General features: G+C 45.3%; 1 protein-coding gene across 5 annotated transcripts in view; it reads left to right on the top strand.

Annotated features, from left to right (window-relative positions):
- P4HA2 (prolyl 4-hydroxylase subunit alpha 2) overlaps positions 1-11,103 on the top strand; it is a 28,614-nt gene extending 17,511 nt beyond the window's left edge. The window contains exons 10-17 of one of the 5 annotated variants that reach the window (XM_082771810.1): positions 2,889-2,959; positions 3,200-3,299; positions 4,010-4,063; positions 6,493-6,552; positions 6,621-6,686; positions 8,734-8,802; positions 9,158-9,254; positions 10,588-11,103. In XM_082771810.1, coding sequence (XP_082627936.1) covers positions 2,889-2,959; positions 3,200-3,299; positions 4,010-4,063; positions 6,493-6,552; positions 6,621-6,686; positions 8,734-8,802; positions 9,158-9,254; positions 10,588-10,658 — 588 coding nt within the window. In that variant the 3' untranslated portion in view covers positions 10,659-11,103. Of the gene's footprint in view, positions 1-2,888; positions 2,960-3,199; positions 3,300-4,009; positions 4,064-6,492; positions 6,553-6,620; positions 6,687-7,851; positions 7,878-8,733; positions 8,803-9,157; positions 9,255-10,587 lie in introns of those variants that run through there. The other 4 variants (XR_014318481.1, XM_082771811.1, XM_082771812.1 and 1 more) reach the window with 4 other exon arrangements.
- Positions 11,104-19,988: the final 8,885 nt, after the last annotated feature.

Genomic DNA, 19,988 nt, shown 5'->3' with positions numbered 1-19,988 from the left:
GAATGAGAAGAGTGCTGATAACACCCCGATGCTTTAATTGTTGCAGAGCAGTGCTTATACTAAGCCAAGGACATCTCAGCCTTTGCTCTGTCCTGCCAACGGGCAGGCTGGGGGGTGCAGTAAGAGCTGGGAGGGGACAGACCCAGGACAGGTGACCCAAACTAGCCAAAGGGGTATTCCATACCATCTGACGTCATGCTAAACAATATATAGGGGTGGCTAGCCGGGGGGAGGGCGCCGGACTGCTCGGGGTTAGGCTGGGCATCGGTCAGCGGGTGGTGAGCAATTGCATTGTGCATCACTTGTTTGTACATACTATTATTACTTTCGTATTATCACCATTGTATCATCATTATTATTATTGTTATTATTATTTTTGTTATTTTTTTTCCTGTCTTATTAAACTGTCTTTATCTCAACTCACGGGCTTCACTTTCCATTTCTCTCCCCCGTCCCAGAGAGGGAGGGGGGAGGGTGAGCGAACGGCTGCGTGGTGTTTAGCTGCCGGTCGGGTTAAACCACGACAGTCTTTTTGGCGCCCAACGTGGGGCCCGAAAGGTTGAGATAACGGCAGATCTGATCAGAGTGTGTTAAACTAAAATTGGTGGAAGGATTAGACCTGCTTAATAGTCACTTGTCATGATGCTGATTGCTTTAATCACAACTCTGCTGCGCCTGTTTTCCAAATTGAGTATTATAGTACATTATTTTCCGTATTTGCTCTCTGTAGTGTTGTTTCTCCTCTCCGGGCCCTGGTTTCAGACCATTATGGTACTAAGTGTTATAGCAATGGCTTATGAGACGATAAGATATCTGGTCATGACTCTAACTTGGTATTTATACTCAGTAACATCGTGGACTCTGTACTTTGGAAACAGCATCTTGGGAACTATTAGCAATTATACCTATTGTTTTTCTCCATTAGAGAGTCAATCTGTGGAGGGGAAAGGGGAGGATATTTTTCCTTACTTGCTTACTCTCCCTTTCTCCTTCACCACCCCTGTATCCTCCTGGGTCACTCTGCCTTCTCCCTCAAGAAAAGAATAGGAATAGTTTTGTAGGAATAAACTAGAAAACTATTCTAGTAGGAATAGTTTTCTAAAATAGAAAACTATTCTGTAGGAATAGTTTTGAATTCTGCAGCACTACTGAAAGAATGGAAAATGCAAGTCCTGTGATGAAATGGTCATTAATAAATACAGCTTAATTTCAGCCAGGAAACTTTAGTTAGTAATCATGGAAGCTTTCAGACAGAACTCTGAAGTAGTATGTTAGTTTTGGGCTTGGAAAGATGAGTGCTTCCTTTGTTCTAAAATGTATTTACAAGAAACTTCTGCTCTTAGTTCTAGGCACTTAACATTATCTGCAGTTTACACTTGCCAATATTTTTTTCTCTTGTAGAAAAGCAACATCTGTACGTGATATTCAAGTAGGCTTTCATGCTTGTTTTGCAAAATGCAATCACTTACTCCAGTTCCAAAAAACAGTTCCAACTTTATAGGCAATACATCAGAGCTGACTTTTGTCAGCTGCTCAGCACTGGAAAGGGTCAAGAAAATTCTTCATTTTATTGGTGTGGAAGCCTGAACAGACAAAGATACGCCATTAGATCAAATGCTCAGTGCAGAAATCAAGCAAGCATGTACAAGCTCAAAAATGGCAGCATAATGAAAAGTTTGGAAAGCTAAATTGTATCCCAAAAGCTCTGCTTCACTGCGTAAGCGAAGACCAACATTCAGTCATCCTGGCTCTTCTGTTATGATTTATGCAGGAGAAATCTGGAGCAAAATAACTGAGTCAGAATTACGGGAGTAGCTTTGCCAAGAGCTCTGGTATAGGGACAAGACAGTTAATGTGGGTTGTAAGGTTGGTTGGCATCTAATTGAGGAAAAAATGAAGGAAATATTTGCATTTTTTTCAGGATGTGCAGTTAAGGTTTTCTGGGAGCTATAATTAGTGGAAGGAAGAAGGCATGGTTTTAAGTGTTTGTGGTTTGCAGGAGTTAAATTTAAATGTGGTCTGACTTTGCAGTTAAACAAAGGAGTGTCCCAGTTCTCGTTCTCAGTTGCAAGTACAAAAGCAAAGTGACCCGTTAAGCTAGTAGTAGTCAATTGCTTTGACACCATGGCAAATCTGATCAGTTTTGCCAAGTTACAAACTTCTCCTATAATTATAGTGACGTGGCCTAACAGTGATGCATTACTTGCTGTTCACAATGTGTAGGTGAGCTGTACTTTTGAAGAATTACCTTCCTGGTGTTGTACCAATATCTCAGGCTGTCACTGAGATGGTGTTCCAGGCATTTTTCAATTGGAAAAATCTGAGCATGATCATGTTGAAACTTGGCCTCAGGAGTCCTCTACCACTGGATCTGCGTGCCCCATAACTTGTAGCTCATTCTGCGAAAGATTTCACCCGTTATTTTTCATCTGAGAATGAGGTTGTTTTTTCCCAGTTCACATGAGGAACAGGCTGATTAAATTTCTGTAGCATCCAATAATTTTCTTTCTGCCAAGAACTTAAGCTTCATATGTTGTTAACTTTTGTTGTTGTTCCCTCTTGCTAACATTGACTCCAGCTGTTTCAAAAGTACCTTAAAAAACCATAGCTGTTCTGCACAGAGTACTTATGGATTTAATGAATATCATGGTTTGTGCAGTCAGTTGGGTTCTTTTTCCGGATCAGCTGCAGGTGATGCATTGCACTGGCATTTCTGCATGTGTGATTCTAGCATGAAATTGGAACAAAGTCTAGGCTGGAGCTTTAACTTCAGTCCTTTATATATTGAAATCTGACAAATCGGCTGCTGATGTTGGTTAAGAAAAATTACATATTTTTAACCTATAGTTGACATGCTTCTTCCCACTTGGGATTTTTTTTTGACACAGCTGGCACGAGCCACAGTACGTGATCCCAAAACCGGTGTCCTTACAGTGGCTAGCTACAGGGTATCAAAAAGGTAAGCATAGAGAAGAGCTCAGCTCTAAGATTGCTGCATTTAAGAGCCCTAATCTGCTACCTACAGCTGAAAATACAAAGTGCAATGCATGTACCAAAAGCTTGCACAACAAATGCATGGTAAATGGCTCAGCCATGTAACTGAGGACAGAAGAAATCCCTGTCCTTTGGGAAATGGGTGGTGGTGGCTTGTGTTCTAAAATAATGTTTACATCTTTCCTATCCCTTTCCCTTGTCCTAGCTCATGGCTGGAGGAAGATGATGATCCTGTTGTGGGTAAGGTGAACCAACGAATGCAGCAGATCACAGGGTTAACAGTGAAAACAGCTGAACTGTTGCAGGTCAGTACGCTTGGTTCTTACCAGGATGAACTCTAACTACTACTTCTTGGTCAGGATGGTGTGCTACTTGCACAAACAAGTGTAGGCATGGATCTTAGCTCCTCCTAGGGGTTCTGTTGTCTGCTGACTGAACACATAGGTTCCCAGGAAATGGGTAAGGAGCTCATGAAGACTAGCAGGGATGTCCTTGGCTGTAAGGACCTGCCAGGGGGATGCCTTCCCTTTGTGTGACAGGCAGAGACAAATGGAGGCTATCTAAAGAATACCAGATAACTTTGTGCACAAATCTGATTTACCAGTTTGTTTTGAGGGAAATGCCTGACACTTTTGAAGCCTGCAAAAGCTAGTAAAATACATATGCTCAGATTCTGCCTCTTCAGAGGAGGGAGAACGGTTGTAATAAAACTATGGTGGCTCGTTTGTGTTAAATAGGCTGTTGTAGTGATAGGTAACGAGTGCTGCTGTTAAAGTTTCTCAGCGCTGAATGTTTCTTCTCAGTGGAACCTTAAACTATGAAAGGGAAAGAGTGCTAAAGATGTTTTTCATCTGCATACCTCATTTCTGGTAATCTAAAGAAAAATAGGGTTAAGTGTGTTGTAGATAACAATCTTTGCCACAAAGTACTGTTTTTCAAACAATGTTTTAGATTTTTGAGAGTTATCTTCTGCAGCAGTCATTTGCAGTTGACAGTGTTTTCTTCCTTGCTATAGGTTGCTAATTATGGAATGGGAGGGCAGTATGAACCGCACTTCGATTTTTCTAGGGTAAGATTGCTCTTAATTATTTCTTGGGGGTGGGTGGCATTGGGAACAGGTTATCCTGAGAACTGTTGAAACCCTTATTAAAATGCCTTGTATACTAAAACACTCAACATGTAGCCCAGTTGCATGGGATGAATAATGACCTCTGGAAAGCTTTCACACTCCCTGCTCTGATGCTGAGAGTTCAAGAGAGAGCAAAGAACAAATCTGCCTGCCTCTGCTTATCTTTGGCCCTTTGGTTCCTTGCGCAGTGTAGAGATGTTAACTCATACAGCAGTTGTATGTGCTCTTTCCATTACTTTATTAGGAAACTTAGGTCTGTAAGCTTTGAGTTGTGAATCTGAGTTGTTCCATGAGACTTATGAGTTTAGCAGGGTTGAGTCCTCCTTTGCTGGGTATGTTAAAGCACTTTGCAGGAACTGGCCGGGCAGGAGACATCCTCCCACTTTGCTTTTAAAAAGTAGCTTTTATGGAAATCTGAGTTCTAGAGCCATTCTGGCAAAACCCTTAATGTGGCTACAGCTACGGGGGCTGTGAAGAGGGCTTTGTCAGCTGTATCCAGGATGGCTGTGCTATGGTGAAAGCAGGAAAACTTGGAGCTGGTGCGTGCTGGATCTATACCAGGCACTAGAGGGCTCTACCTGGTAAGTGACAGCTCTGCTTAGCTGCAAGAGAGGAGAGGAGTAACAAATTCTTCATCACTACCCTAAAATGGTTTTGGAACTCCGATCGTTCCGGAGAGCTATGGTGACCAGTGCTTACAAATACAAAATCCATTTATGATGCTTTGTTTTCAAGTAAGAGCCATGTCTTCAGTTGAATCTATCTTAATGCAGACTATTCTGGTGGTTTTTACCTGGTAGAATGGGTTGCTGCAACCATAGAGCAGCCCAATAAGTGAGTATGGAATTGAAGCTACCTTACATAGCACTATTAAAAAAAAAAAAAAAATCAATCCCGATTTTCAGTGCTGTGGAAGCTCATATTCGTTAGCTTTGGCCTGTTGAGAGAATTTTGCTGTTAACTTTAACGCTGCTTCGTTTCCTGAGTCAAGCAAATGCTCTTAAATTCTCTTTAGAGCCTTTGAACTCCAGGACCTCAGACATCAAATTGGCCAGTATGGTCTTTACTTTTGGATTAGGCAGCTGGGACAGAGCTTCATTTGGAACATAACCTTGGCTGCAGTCATCGGTTAAAGCAAGGCAATTGTGGAATTTGCCATGGCTTTGGACTGGTCCGCCAGGCTCTCTGTGCATCACAGATTTCAGTGTTATAATCCAGAGGCATTGCTGTGTCTCACCATCTGATCGGCCTCGCAGCTTTTTGTTTCCTTACAGCTCTCAAATTGAGACACTTTAACTGCATATTACAACTTGGAGATTACACTGGTTGCTCAAAAGTTACCAAAAGATCGTTTGATATTATCAAAGTTCAGAAATGCATGGCTGGACCGGCAGGGTCTAGCAGAGGTGGTAGAAAAAAGGGAGACCCATATCTGTGCTGTCGTGTTGGCTTTTAAATTAAATTTGCATGTACTTATGCAAAAAGTTACATTTTGAACCCATTTCAGGAAAGACCTTTTATTTCTTGAAATATTCAAGTAGACTGAACTATGCCTTAAGGATGGTGGGTTTCCTTGCTGTTTGTTTTTCCTGATACCAATTCCTGCTTTTTTGACTGTTGAAGATGATTGTTTTTGTGTAGAAGAGTGCACCTTAATGTCACTTGGCTTAAATTAATTCCAGACTATTAGTAATGCAAATAAACCTTTAATTGCATTTTTTGAAGGGAACAGAGATGTACTGGGATTCTAGATGTTTTCTGCTTCTAAACTGGCACCAATATGATCTCATACTTAAACAAATGAAACTCAAAACACTTTCTGCAGAGTAAAAACTCTTTGATCTTTTTGATGTGGTCCTTAATTGTAGATAGGCAACCACCTGAGAGAAGTTGATTACTGCTGTTCTAATTCATCGCTGCTAGTGAGAAATGCATTTCCTTTTCTCATGACGTTACTTCTCTGAGAATCACTACTGCATTTAACGAGAATCTAGTGTTTTACCTAAAGCATGTTCATGTTGAATTTTTCATATTCACCTCAGCTGTTGACTTTGGACCAGTGTCCAGTACAGTCCTAGCCTGGTAATAACTTTCAGGTCACTTGGCATCTGTGCTGCAGGCCCAGAAAGCATTGCTTCTACTCTAATGCCCTGAGAATTGCTTCATTGCTATTTCTCCTTGTAGCATCCAAGTGCAATGTGCATGCATTGGGCACTGTGGCTGCAATTTCCAATGGCTTTAGTGCTACCCTGGGTGAAGTCCCATCTTTATTCTGACTCTAAATTGAGTCTAAGGTTCTGCCTCAGAGCTACACATAACTCTAGTGTGAGCCAGTTTGGAACGTGGGTTAAAGTTGTTGTCTGTTACAGCGACCCTTTGACAGCACACTCAAATCGGAAGGAAATAGGCTAGCGACGTTTCTTAACTATGTAAGTACCTCTGTTTGTCTGCTGTCTGTGAGCTTGAAGTTTGCAGTTATTCTTATTTAATTTTATAGAAAGATGAGCCAGATGCTTTCAAGCGGTTAGGGACTGGAAATCGTGTGGCCACTTTTTTAAACTATGTAAGTATGATGATCCTTTATGCATTGAGTGTAACTTTTAGCAGCATCTTGTTTACAGCTGGTACAGTTTATTTGCAGAGATTTCCTGGTATCTGGAAATAGGGTCGTACTTATCCTTACAGCATCAGGTGCTGTCCCATTTGAGTTAATAGAATTGATGTTCTCAGAGCAGAAAACTTGAGTAGGGCCCACTTTCCCCTTTTGGCTACTCTACAATGAAATCTTTGGTTTCATTGGATTCCCACTGGTGGGAGAAAGGAATGTGGTTTATTTCTCAAAGGTGAGTATGTGGGTTACTCATATGTTGCTCTGTTTGAGAACTTGACTGCCTCACAGTAAATGGCTGAGAGTCACGTTCTTCCACCAGTGTTTGACAGCACTTGATGCTGTGGTCTGTCAGCCTCCATTTTAACTTCTTGTCCAAAGCCAGAATTGCTCTTGCACAGCTGTTGCTTCAGTAAATGGAGGAGACATAGCTAATAAACTTGGTGCAGCTGGGGAAGGGGCTATAACTGCAGAACTGCAAAGATCCATTAGTTGCATGCGTTATACAGCCTACAGACCATGTACACTGAGATCCTCACTGGCACTTACTTGGCACTGATACTAGTGGCCTAATGTTTTCACAGTAGTCTTGTTCTGACGATACTCGATCAACTTCTACTCAACTATATGGTTAATTAGGACCACCTAATCAGCTAGATCTAACTTTTGAGTGATAACTTCAAATATAAATTGTGATGAGATCATTATGGCTGAGCTAGTATTCTGAGTGCAAAGTGCATCTCAAAACAGAATCAAAAGTACTTTCAAGTGCAGAAAAATCTCTGAAATGAGTCAGAATAAGATAAACAGCTGTGAGATACTGGTGCTAAGAGGCTTTAATTCAATTGCCTCAATCTTTCTTCCTTCGCAGACTTTTTGGACAAATCTTGATTCTGAGTGAGTGCTCTGCCTCGTATTCTCTGCCAGTTGTACATGGTCAAAGGCAATTTACCCTTTGTATGTCCAAGTAGAACATATCATACTTGTACCAATGTCCCTACTAAAGAGTGGTTTGTTGCTAAGATGTAGGTATTAACTGGCAAAGTTGCATGCACGTGCTTTCTAGTTGGAAGGGGCAAAACACTGTGCACCTATGGCATCTTGTGCCCTTTTATTGTAGGTACCAAGCAGGAGGACACCAGAGTGGTAATAACATCTGCTTTAAACAGAAATCCAAGTTACAATAGAGAATATGGGGGACTTGGGGGATTACATTCATGATTGTTTTAAATTTGGTGGGAGTTGGATCTGACTCAACTGTTTCTTGTAATTAGTACCTCATCAAAAACTTACAGAAACTGTGGTAAGACTTTCTATTTTAATGGGAGTCTTTCCAGTAACTTTGGGTTTTGAATAAAGTCAGTAGAGCTTAAGGTGAATCCACCATAAATGATAAATTCAATAGGGCTAAATTCATTGCAGTGTAGAAGAGCAAAGTGTAAAGATGTAAGCATTTCTTTAGAACTATACATTGCTATATGTTTAAAGCTTGAGATGCATAAAGCACTTAAGTGGCACTCTGGCCAACAGAGGAAAAGTGAGATTTTTGTAATGGTTTATAGTTTCTGAAGTGGTTGACCAAGATGCATAAGCTAAATTATGAAAATAAGTTCCAAGGACACGGTTTCAATTTATGAGGAAATGTGTGGTTTAACAGACACTTATTTTCCTAATTGGATCATAAACCAGAATGAAATTCTTGAAACAGACTTCCTCTGAAGTCTTCTCCCTTGTTAACAAGCTAGTACTCTGGAACATTGCAGGTACACAACTTTTAATGGCTACTTTGTGTAATAGATTATTCATAATCTAGAAGACGTGCTGAACAAAAGCCTTCAGCTGGAATAGCAGGGTTTGCAGTTCCTGCTGATTGAAATGCATCCTTTCTTCTTTAGTAGACAGGTGCCAGTAGAAATCTGTTAGGGTATGGGGCGCTGAAGCTTGTGGGACTGTATGTTCAGAAGTGTTGTAAATGGTCAGTTTGCTCACTTTGTTTTCTCAGATGAGTGATGTAGAAGCTGGAGGAGCTACAGTTTTCCCAGACTTCGGGGCAGCGATATGGCCCAAGAAGGTAAAGTCTCTTCATGTGTGTAGCTTGTTCTCTTCTCCTTTTACTGTCCTTCTCAGTACGGTCTAGCATCCATTTAAGTCAGCGAATGTGGCAGTGTCTAATGTGAACAGTTTGTGTAGAGGTGTTCTTAACAAATAAGGGTTGTGTTCACTCTGTGGTGAACGTGGCTGAACTAGAGCTGGGACTAGATGGTTTATTCCTAAATTTGTGCGCTGCTATAGGTGACCTGTGCTGAAGTGCTTTGTAAGAACCTGAAAATGGGTTCTTGGGTGCTTACCCCTCTTCCCCCTTACTGTAACCTGAATAATTAAGTGGGGTGGGTTCTGTCTAATCTCAAACTGATTTGTGTTTGCAGGGAACAGCAGTGTTTTGGTACAATCTTTTCAGAAGTGGAGAGGGTGATTATAGAACAAGGCATGCAGCTTGTCCAGTATTAGTAGGGTGTAAATGGGGTAAGTAACATTCTTTTAAGAACAAAACCTTGTATGCATACAAAGGTGGTGATATACTGTACTCTTATAACAGCATTTAATAACCTAGGTGTTGCTGTTTTAACTTTAGGAATTACTTGTCAATAATGAAAACTCACACCATCTGTGTAGCAGTAAGCTATCACTTTTTCTAGTGAGAGCATCTTTTTGTGGGCAATGATAACACAAAGCCTGTAAGAGTGTCACTGGGTTTGAGTAGTATAGAGTCATAGAGTGCTTTCGCTTACAGATCACTTAATTCTAACCCCCCTGCCATGGGCAGCAACACCTTCTACTAGACCAGGCTCTTCAAAGCCGCATCCAGCCTGGCCTTGAACGCTTCCAGGGATGGGGTGTCCTTGGGCAGCCTGTTTTGGTGCCTTACTACCTTCATAATAAAGAATTTATTCCTAATATCTAATCTAAATCTACCCCTTTTTAGTTTAAAGCTGTTATCACTTGTCCTATCACTGTGATCTATAGCGGCATCAGGATGACTTGAAGTATCAGCTGATTAGAATCAGACCTGTTCCTACAAAACTTGTGCATAGTTCTAACTGTGAAAGAGGTCCTTGCAAACATTCACGTTTACCTTACTTTGTGGTTTAAGGGCATGAATAAACAGTTAAAAGGGGCCTGAGTACTTCTGCAGAGGTTATCTCAGGATTATATGTACAGGGAACCTCTTCAGCCACAACATTGAGCCACTTGCCTAGAAAGTGACAGAAGAATTTTTTTTTATATGAAATACAATATGTACTAGGAAAAAAAAACAGGTAGTATTGCTTTTGTATTTTTAGATTTTTCCCTGTAGCACTCTCCCCCTTTAGCTTGCCCAAGAACTTTTTTGCTCATGTTATCTGATCAGATGAGTGCTACCATGCTTCCTGGAAGCAAACATTCTGATAGGCATGGCTAATAGGAGATAAATGCCACCTCTTGTTTGCCTGAGATGTCCATAGTCTGTCAGCAAGGGGCTGTTTCCTACTTTGTCCATCTGTTTGGTCACTGGGACCCACCTCCTTTGGTCCTGTACCCACCTCCCACAGCCTCCATGGCATTCCCCTGGAGTTGCCAGAGCACAGTGCTCTGAAAATGACACCAGACCCACGACACACTGCTTTGTTCCTGTTGCCCAGTTGTGCAATTGGGAAGATCTTTTCTTCCCCAGCACTCTGAATCTTCCCGCTTACCATTGGATGGGTAAAGAGGTATAAGCAGGTATAAGGCTTTACCTGAAGTCCCACTCTGGGTTGCAGTAATACGTACAGACTGGGTGCATGGTGGTAACTCATTTCACATCTTTGTTCCACAGTTTCAAATAAATGGTTTCACGAAAGAGGAAATGAATTTTTAAGACCTTGTGGGAGAACAGAAGTTGACTGAAATCTAACCTGCTGCAGGCCTCTGTTTCTTCATCTCCTTTTCTACTGTTCGTTCTTCCAGTTCATTTCTAAGAAATGATCCATCTTTTTTCCCAAGATTCCTGGCACTTTACCCAAAGAGGATAAAATATGTAACACTTGGAGTGAAAGTAAATGGCTTTGTACACATACTTGTGTTTTGGTTGCTGTTATTTCTCAGTCTCCGTGTCCCATTCCCCACCCTCCCTCCCCCCTTATTTTACCAGTTTTCGACCCTCAACTTCCTCTGTAGTAATGGTGCAAACAACGCTGTGGGCGATTCGGTGTTTTTGGGTGCCTGGTCTCGTGCCTTTTGTACCTCAGAAGTTTTAGATGTTAAATATTTCTTTGAACCAAAGTTTTTAAGTTGTGTACATGTTGATTTTATTGTATTTCTATGGATCATGAGTTTTGAAACAAATAAATGTGCTTTCCAAAAAAAATGGTTTTCTATTTTGTCCCTAATGAGTCCATCAGTGCTTTGGTTCAGGGAGCAGCGAGCATTAGCTTTGTCCTTCACTGAAGGTCTGTTGCTTTGTTGTCCTTTACTTTTAGAAAGACATTGTTTTGGACAATGCTTTATTTAGGCTAGAGCACAACACAACTCTTGCACCTTCTGCTGAAGCTGGAAAGCTTAACTTGTGTATTTAACTCATGGTACAACGTATTGTTAATACACGAGGGCAGACAAGCTGCACACTTTGGGCCAGTGGGACAAGTGATCTCAGTACAACACTCATGAGAAGCCCTGCCCAGTGTTGTTAGTCTTATATTGAGGGGCTATCTGGACTTGATGCAAGCAGTTAAAAGAGACCTGAAGGCCTTTTCAGGCAGTCTTAACTATTCTTGATTCTAAGAGCAGGCAGCTTTGGTGAGACCCTGCATTTTTACCACAAGAGCACTTGATCTGGCAGAGCACAACACCTACTGAACTTGAAGTCAGTAGGACAGTTGTGTTGCTAGCAAAATGTTAAACTCACTTAAATGGGATCTTATCCTCTCTCAAAGCAGAGTAAATTATAGCTTCCTTACTTTAAGCTGAGAAACAGAAAAAGCTGTGTATTTCTCCTAATAACCTAAAAGATCCCATGTTACCTGCCCTCAGACTTGATGCAGTCCAGCAAGTTTCCCTTCTGCAGGACATAGTTTAATAGTTGCTCTCTAATCTCTCACAGCACTCTGTTGCTTGCCATGAATGTTGTGGTTGTTGGCTAACTGCTCAGAATATTTCATTTCTGACCTCTAGGTTTCTTAGTAAAATCTCTCAGCACAACATAAAGCAGAACTCCTTATTTCCCAAGTTTACAACGAAGCATTTGACATATGACAGCCTCACAGATGTGAAGACAAACTGAGAATAAGCCAAACCCACAATCTCTAGTTGGACAATTTTAGATTCCAGAGGGAGGAAGAAGAATCTACTTAGACTTTCTGTTAACTTACCACGTTGACAGATAAAGTTCACGTCAGGACTCCGGCCAAGAATCTGTACCGAATCTACTTCTGAAACTGTAGCTGGCTTGTAAATACCATTGTTAACAGAGTTGTATCATACTCAACCTTTAAAGTGAATTTTGCTTGCTTGTTTTCTCTAGGAAAGAGCATATTTTATTCTGAGTCACCTACCTTTATTCAGACCATCCCTCAGTAGGATGGGAGAAGTGTGGTTGCAGAACTGCTTGAATGCTAAGGCTCTTCTTATGTCGTATGCAAGATAGGCTTGCTGCTAATCTGAGCTGAAGAAAAATAGCTATTTTAGAGAAAACAGCAGATTGAGTTTGGGGCATTCTGTAACCTCCCAGGCATGTTTGTGCGTTTTGGCCTTGAGAAGACTTTTATGCTGGAATAAATATATTTTTCTTCATCCAGTGACAGGGAGCTCTTGTAAACATATCACTGGTACGGTAGGTACTCAATAGTTGGGTTTAGACTGCGAAAGTGTCTTCTGACATGTTGTTGACTTTTTTTCCACAGGGTTTAAGTATTGAATACAGATATTCACGTTGCAAAGGCTTGCTGTAGACAAGTGCCTGCCAGACACTTGGGAGTGCTTGGGGATCTTTCAGAGGGGATCTCTCAGAGGTCTTCAGGCTGTCTATTAGCTACTTGTTGACACAGTCTGTAAGGCAGTGCTCTATGTGATAGGTGCTGATGAAAGCAGATAGCATGTGAGCTCTCATGGAAAGATGGTCTCTTATCATGCCTTCTGTAGTCATAAGAAGAACCACCCCCAGCCCATGCCAGTAATCTGCATCCAATTTGAGCATGTGGTTTCTTAACCCCTGGCCTGGTTGCAACTGTGTGGACACACGGTGTGTCACTGAGCAGTAATGCAGCCCTCCAATTGGGTTAGGAAACCACCTAAAGCATAAATCTTTAGCTGTGTAGACTCAGTGAAGTACTTGATCTTGTCTTCTGCCTTAGAAGCTGCTGCTTTCCTGTTACAGTGGAAAAACATCTGCTATGTAATCACCTTAGAGGGGAAAACCAACATCCAGGCTAAAATGTATTGGGTGGTGCCTGGAGAAAGAGTTTTGCTGTGACAAAACGAGCCCTGTGAGCAAGGCTGCTGACCTCGTACTCTAAGTATTCAAAGCTGGGAATTGTTTTGTGCCTGCCTAGCACTGTGCGTGTTTACCTGCTGTGGGAAGAGCATGAGTAAAGCCTATTAAGGAAGAATAATGAAAGCGAGTTTCATACCTTGAGGATTTTCATGATTTGGGGCTGTGGGAAGGATGCTCAATATTGTGGGCTACTCGAAGCCCCAAGGCTGCCTCCAGCCCCTTGCATGTACCCTCTGGGTTGCTGGTGCAGCCAGGAGGAGAATCGTGCCTTCCTCTGCACTGCCTCTTGGAAGCTCACCTCATGGCAGAGCTGGGCAGCCTGCACCCTGTAACCTTCTGGTCTGTCATTTTGCCCACAGCATCGCCACGGTGAAGCTTCATTTGCAAAGCCTTGGGAGAACCGTGGGGAAGGGACCTCCCAGCCGTGCTTCAGCCATGGAGCCATGCAGGGCTCTGCTGGCAAACTAGAGTGAGGGCGAAACTGTTTTCCAACAGGTTTTTGGGCGCTAAAAAATATACTTTACCAAGTGTTTTTGGGTGGGCTGGCAATGGCAGACCCTGAATGTACCCTCAGTGTAACCCAGGGCATTTCTAGATCCCTTGCTCATCCTGGGGCATTGCTGTGGAGCATTCATTAAATGACCATTTCAGACCTGCTCATTTTTCCTTTCTTTGACCCGAGAATGGTTGAGCGCTGCCACTCTCCATCTGCTGCAATAAGGGCTGGGGTCTGGGTGAGCCCCTGGCTGAGCTCTTGCTTGGAGCATCTTTGTGTTCCTGCTTTCAGGCGCTTCTCTTAACGGGAGCTGGGCCAGAACAGGAGACCTTCACTGTGGTGCTGTTGACGGGCTGTTGATGAAAAATAGAGTCAAATCTAGTGGGAGTCCCCTCTGGCCCCAGGCTGGGAGGGTTTCTCCTTCAGCACTTGCTGTGCCAGGCCCCAGCTGCAGAACAGAGCCGTGGTGTTGTAGAAGAGAGCTGTGATGTTTGATGTTGTCGAACAGAGCCGTGATGCCGTTAGCCTTGTGCTGCTGTGGGAAGGTGAGAGCCCTGCGGTGGCTGAAGCCTGGTGGTGATGTGCAATTAGACGAGAGCAAGCTGAGCAAATGCAGATGGCCGCTTGTCCAGGCGTTAATCTTTTCAGGCCTTGGAGTGCTTTATCATTCCTTATAGCTGCAGAGCATGTTGCTGTCAGTGTCTGTAGTCTGTAACTGCAAAGACTGTGGAAGATAGGAGGCGTCACGTTTTGCATCCAGTCTGCCAGCTGGGGATCAGTGACCCGAGGGGACCTCATGAACCTTTTGAGCGTTCCCTGCTTGGCTGGCCCGGGGCTGGAGTGACTCACGAAGCCATGGTCCCCTGGGGTGCAGCAATCCTCATCTACAGGCCAGAGTGCTCTCCAAGTGCCACATCCTCTGAAAGGAGGAGCCGGAGAAGCCTCTGGCACCCACCCCATCTGCTGCAGATGCGCTGGGCCTGTGGGGCCGCTCGTCTCTCTGCCTCCAGCCCCGTGTCCCTGCTTTCCTCTGAGCACAGCAGTGGGCCACCGCCAGCAATGTGTGGCCACTACCAGCCACACGGCCACATATGTGGCACCGCCAGTCCCTTGGTGGCAGACCTGGGGTGCTGCCATCTCCTCCAGGCCCTGCCGCCGTGGCCTCACAGCGCGGTGTTTGCACTGGGTCTACGGCGCCTTCCTTCGCTTTCATCTTAGCTCTTGAATGAGAGACATGGATGAAACACCTCTGACTCAGTGAGATAGGTGAATTTGTAAGCCCGAATACCACACACAGCCCTAGTCTCTCACTTCCTCAAAAGTGCTAAATTCCTCATGCTCTCGGGTCTCGTTTTGCCTCCACCCCTGTGTTACACCGGAGCGGTGCTGAGCAGCGCAGCACGGCTGTGTCAGGGGGAGCCAGGCTGTCCCCAGCTCCCGTCCCTGGGCTGGGTGGCCTCTGTGCACATCTGTGGGGCAGCACCCTCACTGCAGAGCCTCTTTGGGGTGCCCTCCATCGTGTGAAGGCCTCAGATGTTTTCTGGTAGCTTCCCTCGATCCCACACGATGCTGGCTGCAGTCAGCACGCCATGGGGCTGAGCACAGTCTCTGTGTGTCCTGTCAGTCGCCGGAGGGGAGCCGTGCCTATGCTCGCACCCTGCACAGGAATTCAGATTTCTCAGTGACTGGGAATGGTGTCTGAGTAAGACCTGAGCACCTGAATCGTTTTGTGACAGAAAAACATCGGCCCCTCGGTGCTTTCAGTGGGAGGCTTTGCACAGGCAGCGCCGCTCTGCTGTGTTGTCTGTGCGCCCTGCTCTATGCGATAACCTGGCTTTTCTAGATAACGAGCATCGTTTCACTCACAGGAAATAGGAAATGGTGAGTTGTGTTTGGTTTTGAAGTGATACACAAGAAACATACTTGTGAACGTGGGTGCATTTAAACACAGAGGAAAACAACAGTGGGCCAGGACCATGCTGGGGCATGGAGTGGGGCCGCCAGCCCTGGGGGCTGCAGCAGAGGGGGCTCTGGCCCTGGCCCCACACTGTGGGACAGCAGGGAGTCGGCTGTGTCCCCAGGGACAGCTGGTGCCTTGGCTTTGGAGCAGTATTTCCATCCTCCTTGGTCCTGACCTGCCCCCGGAGGCTGCTAAAAGTGAAGTGAGTGCTGGGGTGTGTGGGTGCTTGGGCCTGCTTCTGTCATGTAGAGCTGTGGCACTGCTCTTACTGTTAAACCTTTTTTTTTTTTTTTTTTTTTTAAATATTTAAAAAAAGTAAGGTGAGTAGAAGTGTCATTGGTTTTGCACCTTTCCCAGCAAGTGAAAACAGGAGGGAGGAAGACCCAGGTGGGGTTCCTGTGGCAATGCAGCTGCCCGGACAGCGCTGCTCCCTGGGGGGAGCCCAGCTGCTGCTGCCCCCCATGTGTCCAGGAACCTGCCAGCACCTTGCAAACACAGAGGGGGATGAAACGTTTAAATTATTGCAGCAGCTCTGCAAATAAAACCAGAGCTGTGTGAAAGCTGAGGCCTGGCAGCAGCACTTCCTTTCTCGCTTGCCTTCCCTCTGCACTGCTGAAAATGTATGCAAAGGAATTCCAGTGGGGCCTTCTGGTTTGTGGTTTCACATAAACTCATACTTCAGCCCCAAAGTGTTGTTTCAATAAGAATAAATTATGGGCATCATGTAAATACTATAAGTTTTTAAACTTTTAAATCAAGATTTGCTGCTTTTGTGCACTGCCACCTCTGTGCTTGGAGTCCCTATCTCTGAAATTGAAGAGAAAAGCTTCAAGATGCAGTCCTGGCAAAAGAGGCGTCCTTCTGGGTATTTGTGTGCCCCACTTGCAGAAAGTATGCAGCTGCTAAGGAGGAGAGATGCTGACCTAGGTGCCACAGGAGCAGGAATGGGGCTGCACCACGTTTTCATCAGGGGCTCCCTGGACACCTGGGGTGGCTGCTCTGCAGGGCGAGCACCCAGCGGGACCTCTGCTGCAGGGATGCTTGTGCCACGTCTGTCCTCTTTAGTCCCACAAACCCTTCCACGCCTACGAGCAGGTCCGGGATGTGTACGAGTGTTTGCACGATGAAGGTTTGCCTTTGTTCTGAAATGTCAGTCAATAAAAGAATTAGAGAACAGTTAGGAGGAAATGCTTTAATGATTAAAAGCCATTTTTAGCTCATACCTGGGAAACCACAGGCTCGTAGCTTCACACAGACCAGAAGCTGCTTACAAATAATCTTTGCAATCAGTGCCTCTTTTCCTTCACTTGATGCTCATCTCCTGTCAGTGCACGGCCATGGCTGCGGTTGCACTTTGATGTGTTTCAGAAACAGCAGCTCCAAGTTCACAAAGTCAGAAGCCTGCCTTACACCGAGCTGGGAGATTCAATTAAACAAACAAACAAACAAACAACAAAAAAAACCACCAAGCCCCATCTGCCTGCAGCAGGGCTGGCACACCCCAAAGCCCTGCGCTCCCCGCAGCAGTCCTGGCTCCTATAGTTCAAGCTTGTTGCTGCTGCCAGCCTGGGCTTTGCCTCTCCTAGGGCCTTGCAGCAGCTTCCAGCAGCACGGTGAGCTCCACATCCCCAGGACAGGCTGAATCCAGCGCTTCCTGGCGAGGCAGAAGCTGTCAGAGCTCCAGGTGACTTGTGAGCACCTTCCCTCCCTTCGGACCAGACATCACACCTGGGGCTGGGGTGAGCGGTGCTGCTGCTCAGCCCGTGAGCACGTCGTTTTCTCTGATTCCGTGGCAGGTTGGTGACAGCTGCCTGGTTTCCACCAGCATGGACTCGTGCAGAAACTACCGCAAGAACTGAAAACAGGGGAAACGGCTGAGGAAGCATTTGGTTTCTAGGAAATACTTCAGAAAACCCGCTTGACATGAGGTGGTGGTGTTCAGAGCAGCCACTGCCAGGGACTGGGTGTTCTTGAAGCGCTGGCTCGATGCACAGATAGAGGCAACCGCATCTCCCGCCCCATCGGCTGGGCTGGGAGAGCTCAGCACTGCTCAGCACCGGGACCGGGTGCATGGAGCAGAGCACAAGCAGCACAGGGCAGTGGTTGGGTTGGTGCTGTAGCCATGCTCTGGGGGGCTGAGCAGCTCTGTCCCCCACTGGGGGGTCTGGGGCTCAGTCCTGCAAATGCACCTGGGCTTCCTTCGGCAGTGCTGTGTCCTTTCCACCTTTCTCCTACACATTTGCAAGATCAAACTCTTCACGCCTCTTTGAGGAGGAGGTTGCCAAGAATTATCTATCTGCTCAAAATAAGAATTTTCAAACCCATGCTGGCGTCATAAGAAAAACGTCCTGGGCTGCTAATCCGTAGGTAATGTTGCCTCTTAGTCGAACACTTGACCCATCTATTTTCTGAATGCAAAGTCACACCGGTCTGCAATTTGGGTTTAATTTTTCTCACATCGTTATTCACTGATCACTTCCTTTGAAGTTGGTCCTTTGCAGGTTATTTCCAGTGTGACACTTTTCCATCCGCACCAGGCTTAAATTTGAAGACAGACACGTGAGTAAGTCCTGGGCACGGGGACAGCCTCTGTAAACAAAACAACACGAACCTGTTCTGGTGCCAAAAAGAAACAGAACAGAGAGGCTACACCCACAACAGCCAGAAAGGACACAAACCCATTTTTTCCTGCTGCCTCAACCACCTCAGCTCGCCAGGGTCCCCAGCAGCGAGCATCCCCTGCAAGCAGTGGTGCCATGGGCGGGTGCTGCAGAGGAACCCAGGTCTGATGGCACCCAGCTGGGCGAGCTGGGCATCAGCTGCAGCCTGTGACTCAAGCAGGCTGAGAAAGAGCGTTGAGTGCTTGGCAGGGAGGGGTTGTTTCCTCGAAAACAGCTTGCCCTTATTTAAAACACTTTTATTAAAAAAGTAGATGTTAAAATACGCCGAGTGACATTGAAAACAGAGTCCTTGTTTTCACTGCTGCACAGCGAGCTGATGGGGTATCCTTGTGAAGGGGGCAGGAAAATAGAAGTGCCCTCATCTCCTTGGCTTGTTACTCGTGGTAAGTACAAGGTATTTCAGCTGCTTTTATAACCGGGGGCAGAGGGACCCCATGGCTCCCTATCCAGACATCACAGCCCCTGCCACATCCCAGTCCCAGGACAAGTGCTGCACGTGGAGGCGCTGGGCTGAGGAGGGCCCCAGATGCCCAGAGCTTGAGGGATGTTGGAACGACTGCCCTCAAAGTGTGAGAGAGGAAAACCTGGGGATGTTCTACATGCAACGGGAAGTCACAGAGCTCCTCTCTGAGCTGGCAGAAGACCAGCATCTGAAGGGCAAGGAGACCTTTGCAAATGAAAGTTCACAGAGGACAGGAAAAAGAGAGAGAGAAATATTCTTGCTGCCTCTGTTGTTTGCACGGCAGCTCTGGGAGCAGCGAGCAGTGAGCACCCAGCAGCCGGAGCCTACCCAAGGGTGGCCGAGCAGCAGCAAGAGCAGCTCTGGGGGAAAGGGGCAGCACAGGACCTGGGTGATTCAGTGTGTTTGGGAACAAGGTCTGTACGCACCCTTATTTTAACCAAAAGATACTTTGCAGGGATCCTGTGCCCTGGGGCTGAACTGAGTCGCCCTGCGGTGCCCGCACACCTGAAACCTGGGGCGTGCAGCACATCGAAGCAAGTCATTGCTGACTTCCATTCTCAGCAACATTTAGCTCCAGAAGCCACCGGCATCACTCACCTGTGTCCCTGCGTTCCCAGAATACGCGGGCAGTGAGGACCTGGGGGTCTGGCTGGGGGCTTCCCGTGGAGGCAGTGGGCAACCCCTGCTTATTCCCAAGGGACTGATCCCATTCTTTTCCAGCTGCTTGTTGCAGGCCTGCAGCTCAATGTCTGAGCCTGGCTGGGATTTGCATGTAGAAGCCAGTATCAAAATTCCATTAAAATGAGGTGGCAACGAAGGTGGAATTTTACTGTCAAGAGTTTTTTGTCATAAAGGAGACCCACCCCGGCAGCAAAGCAGTGCTTGAAGAAACCATTTGGAGCTGGCAATGATGCTTCTTTTTTTTTTTTTTTTTTTTTTAAATGGTGTCTTCTGCTAGAGGTGTTCTGTGACGGAGCAGCCCTCACTTCTGCAAGTGTCAGGCATGAGCAGAACTTCTTGTGTGAAGTGGATTGGTTGTAGACGTGTAAACTCCTGAGATGTTGCATTATTAAATCGATCAAGTATAACTTGAACAGCGTTGCTTATAAGTAATGGTCATAGTGCAAATAGTTAATACCTAACTTTGCA

The sequence above is a fragment of the Aythya marila genome (assembly GCF_965140915.1).
Source record: "Aythya marila genome assembly, chromosome: 14".
Lineage (NCBI taxonomy): Eukaryota > Metazoa > Chordata > Aves > Anseriformes > Anatidae > Aythya > Aythya marila.
This window is presented reverse-complemented; position numbering and strand designations above follow the sequence as displayed.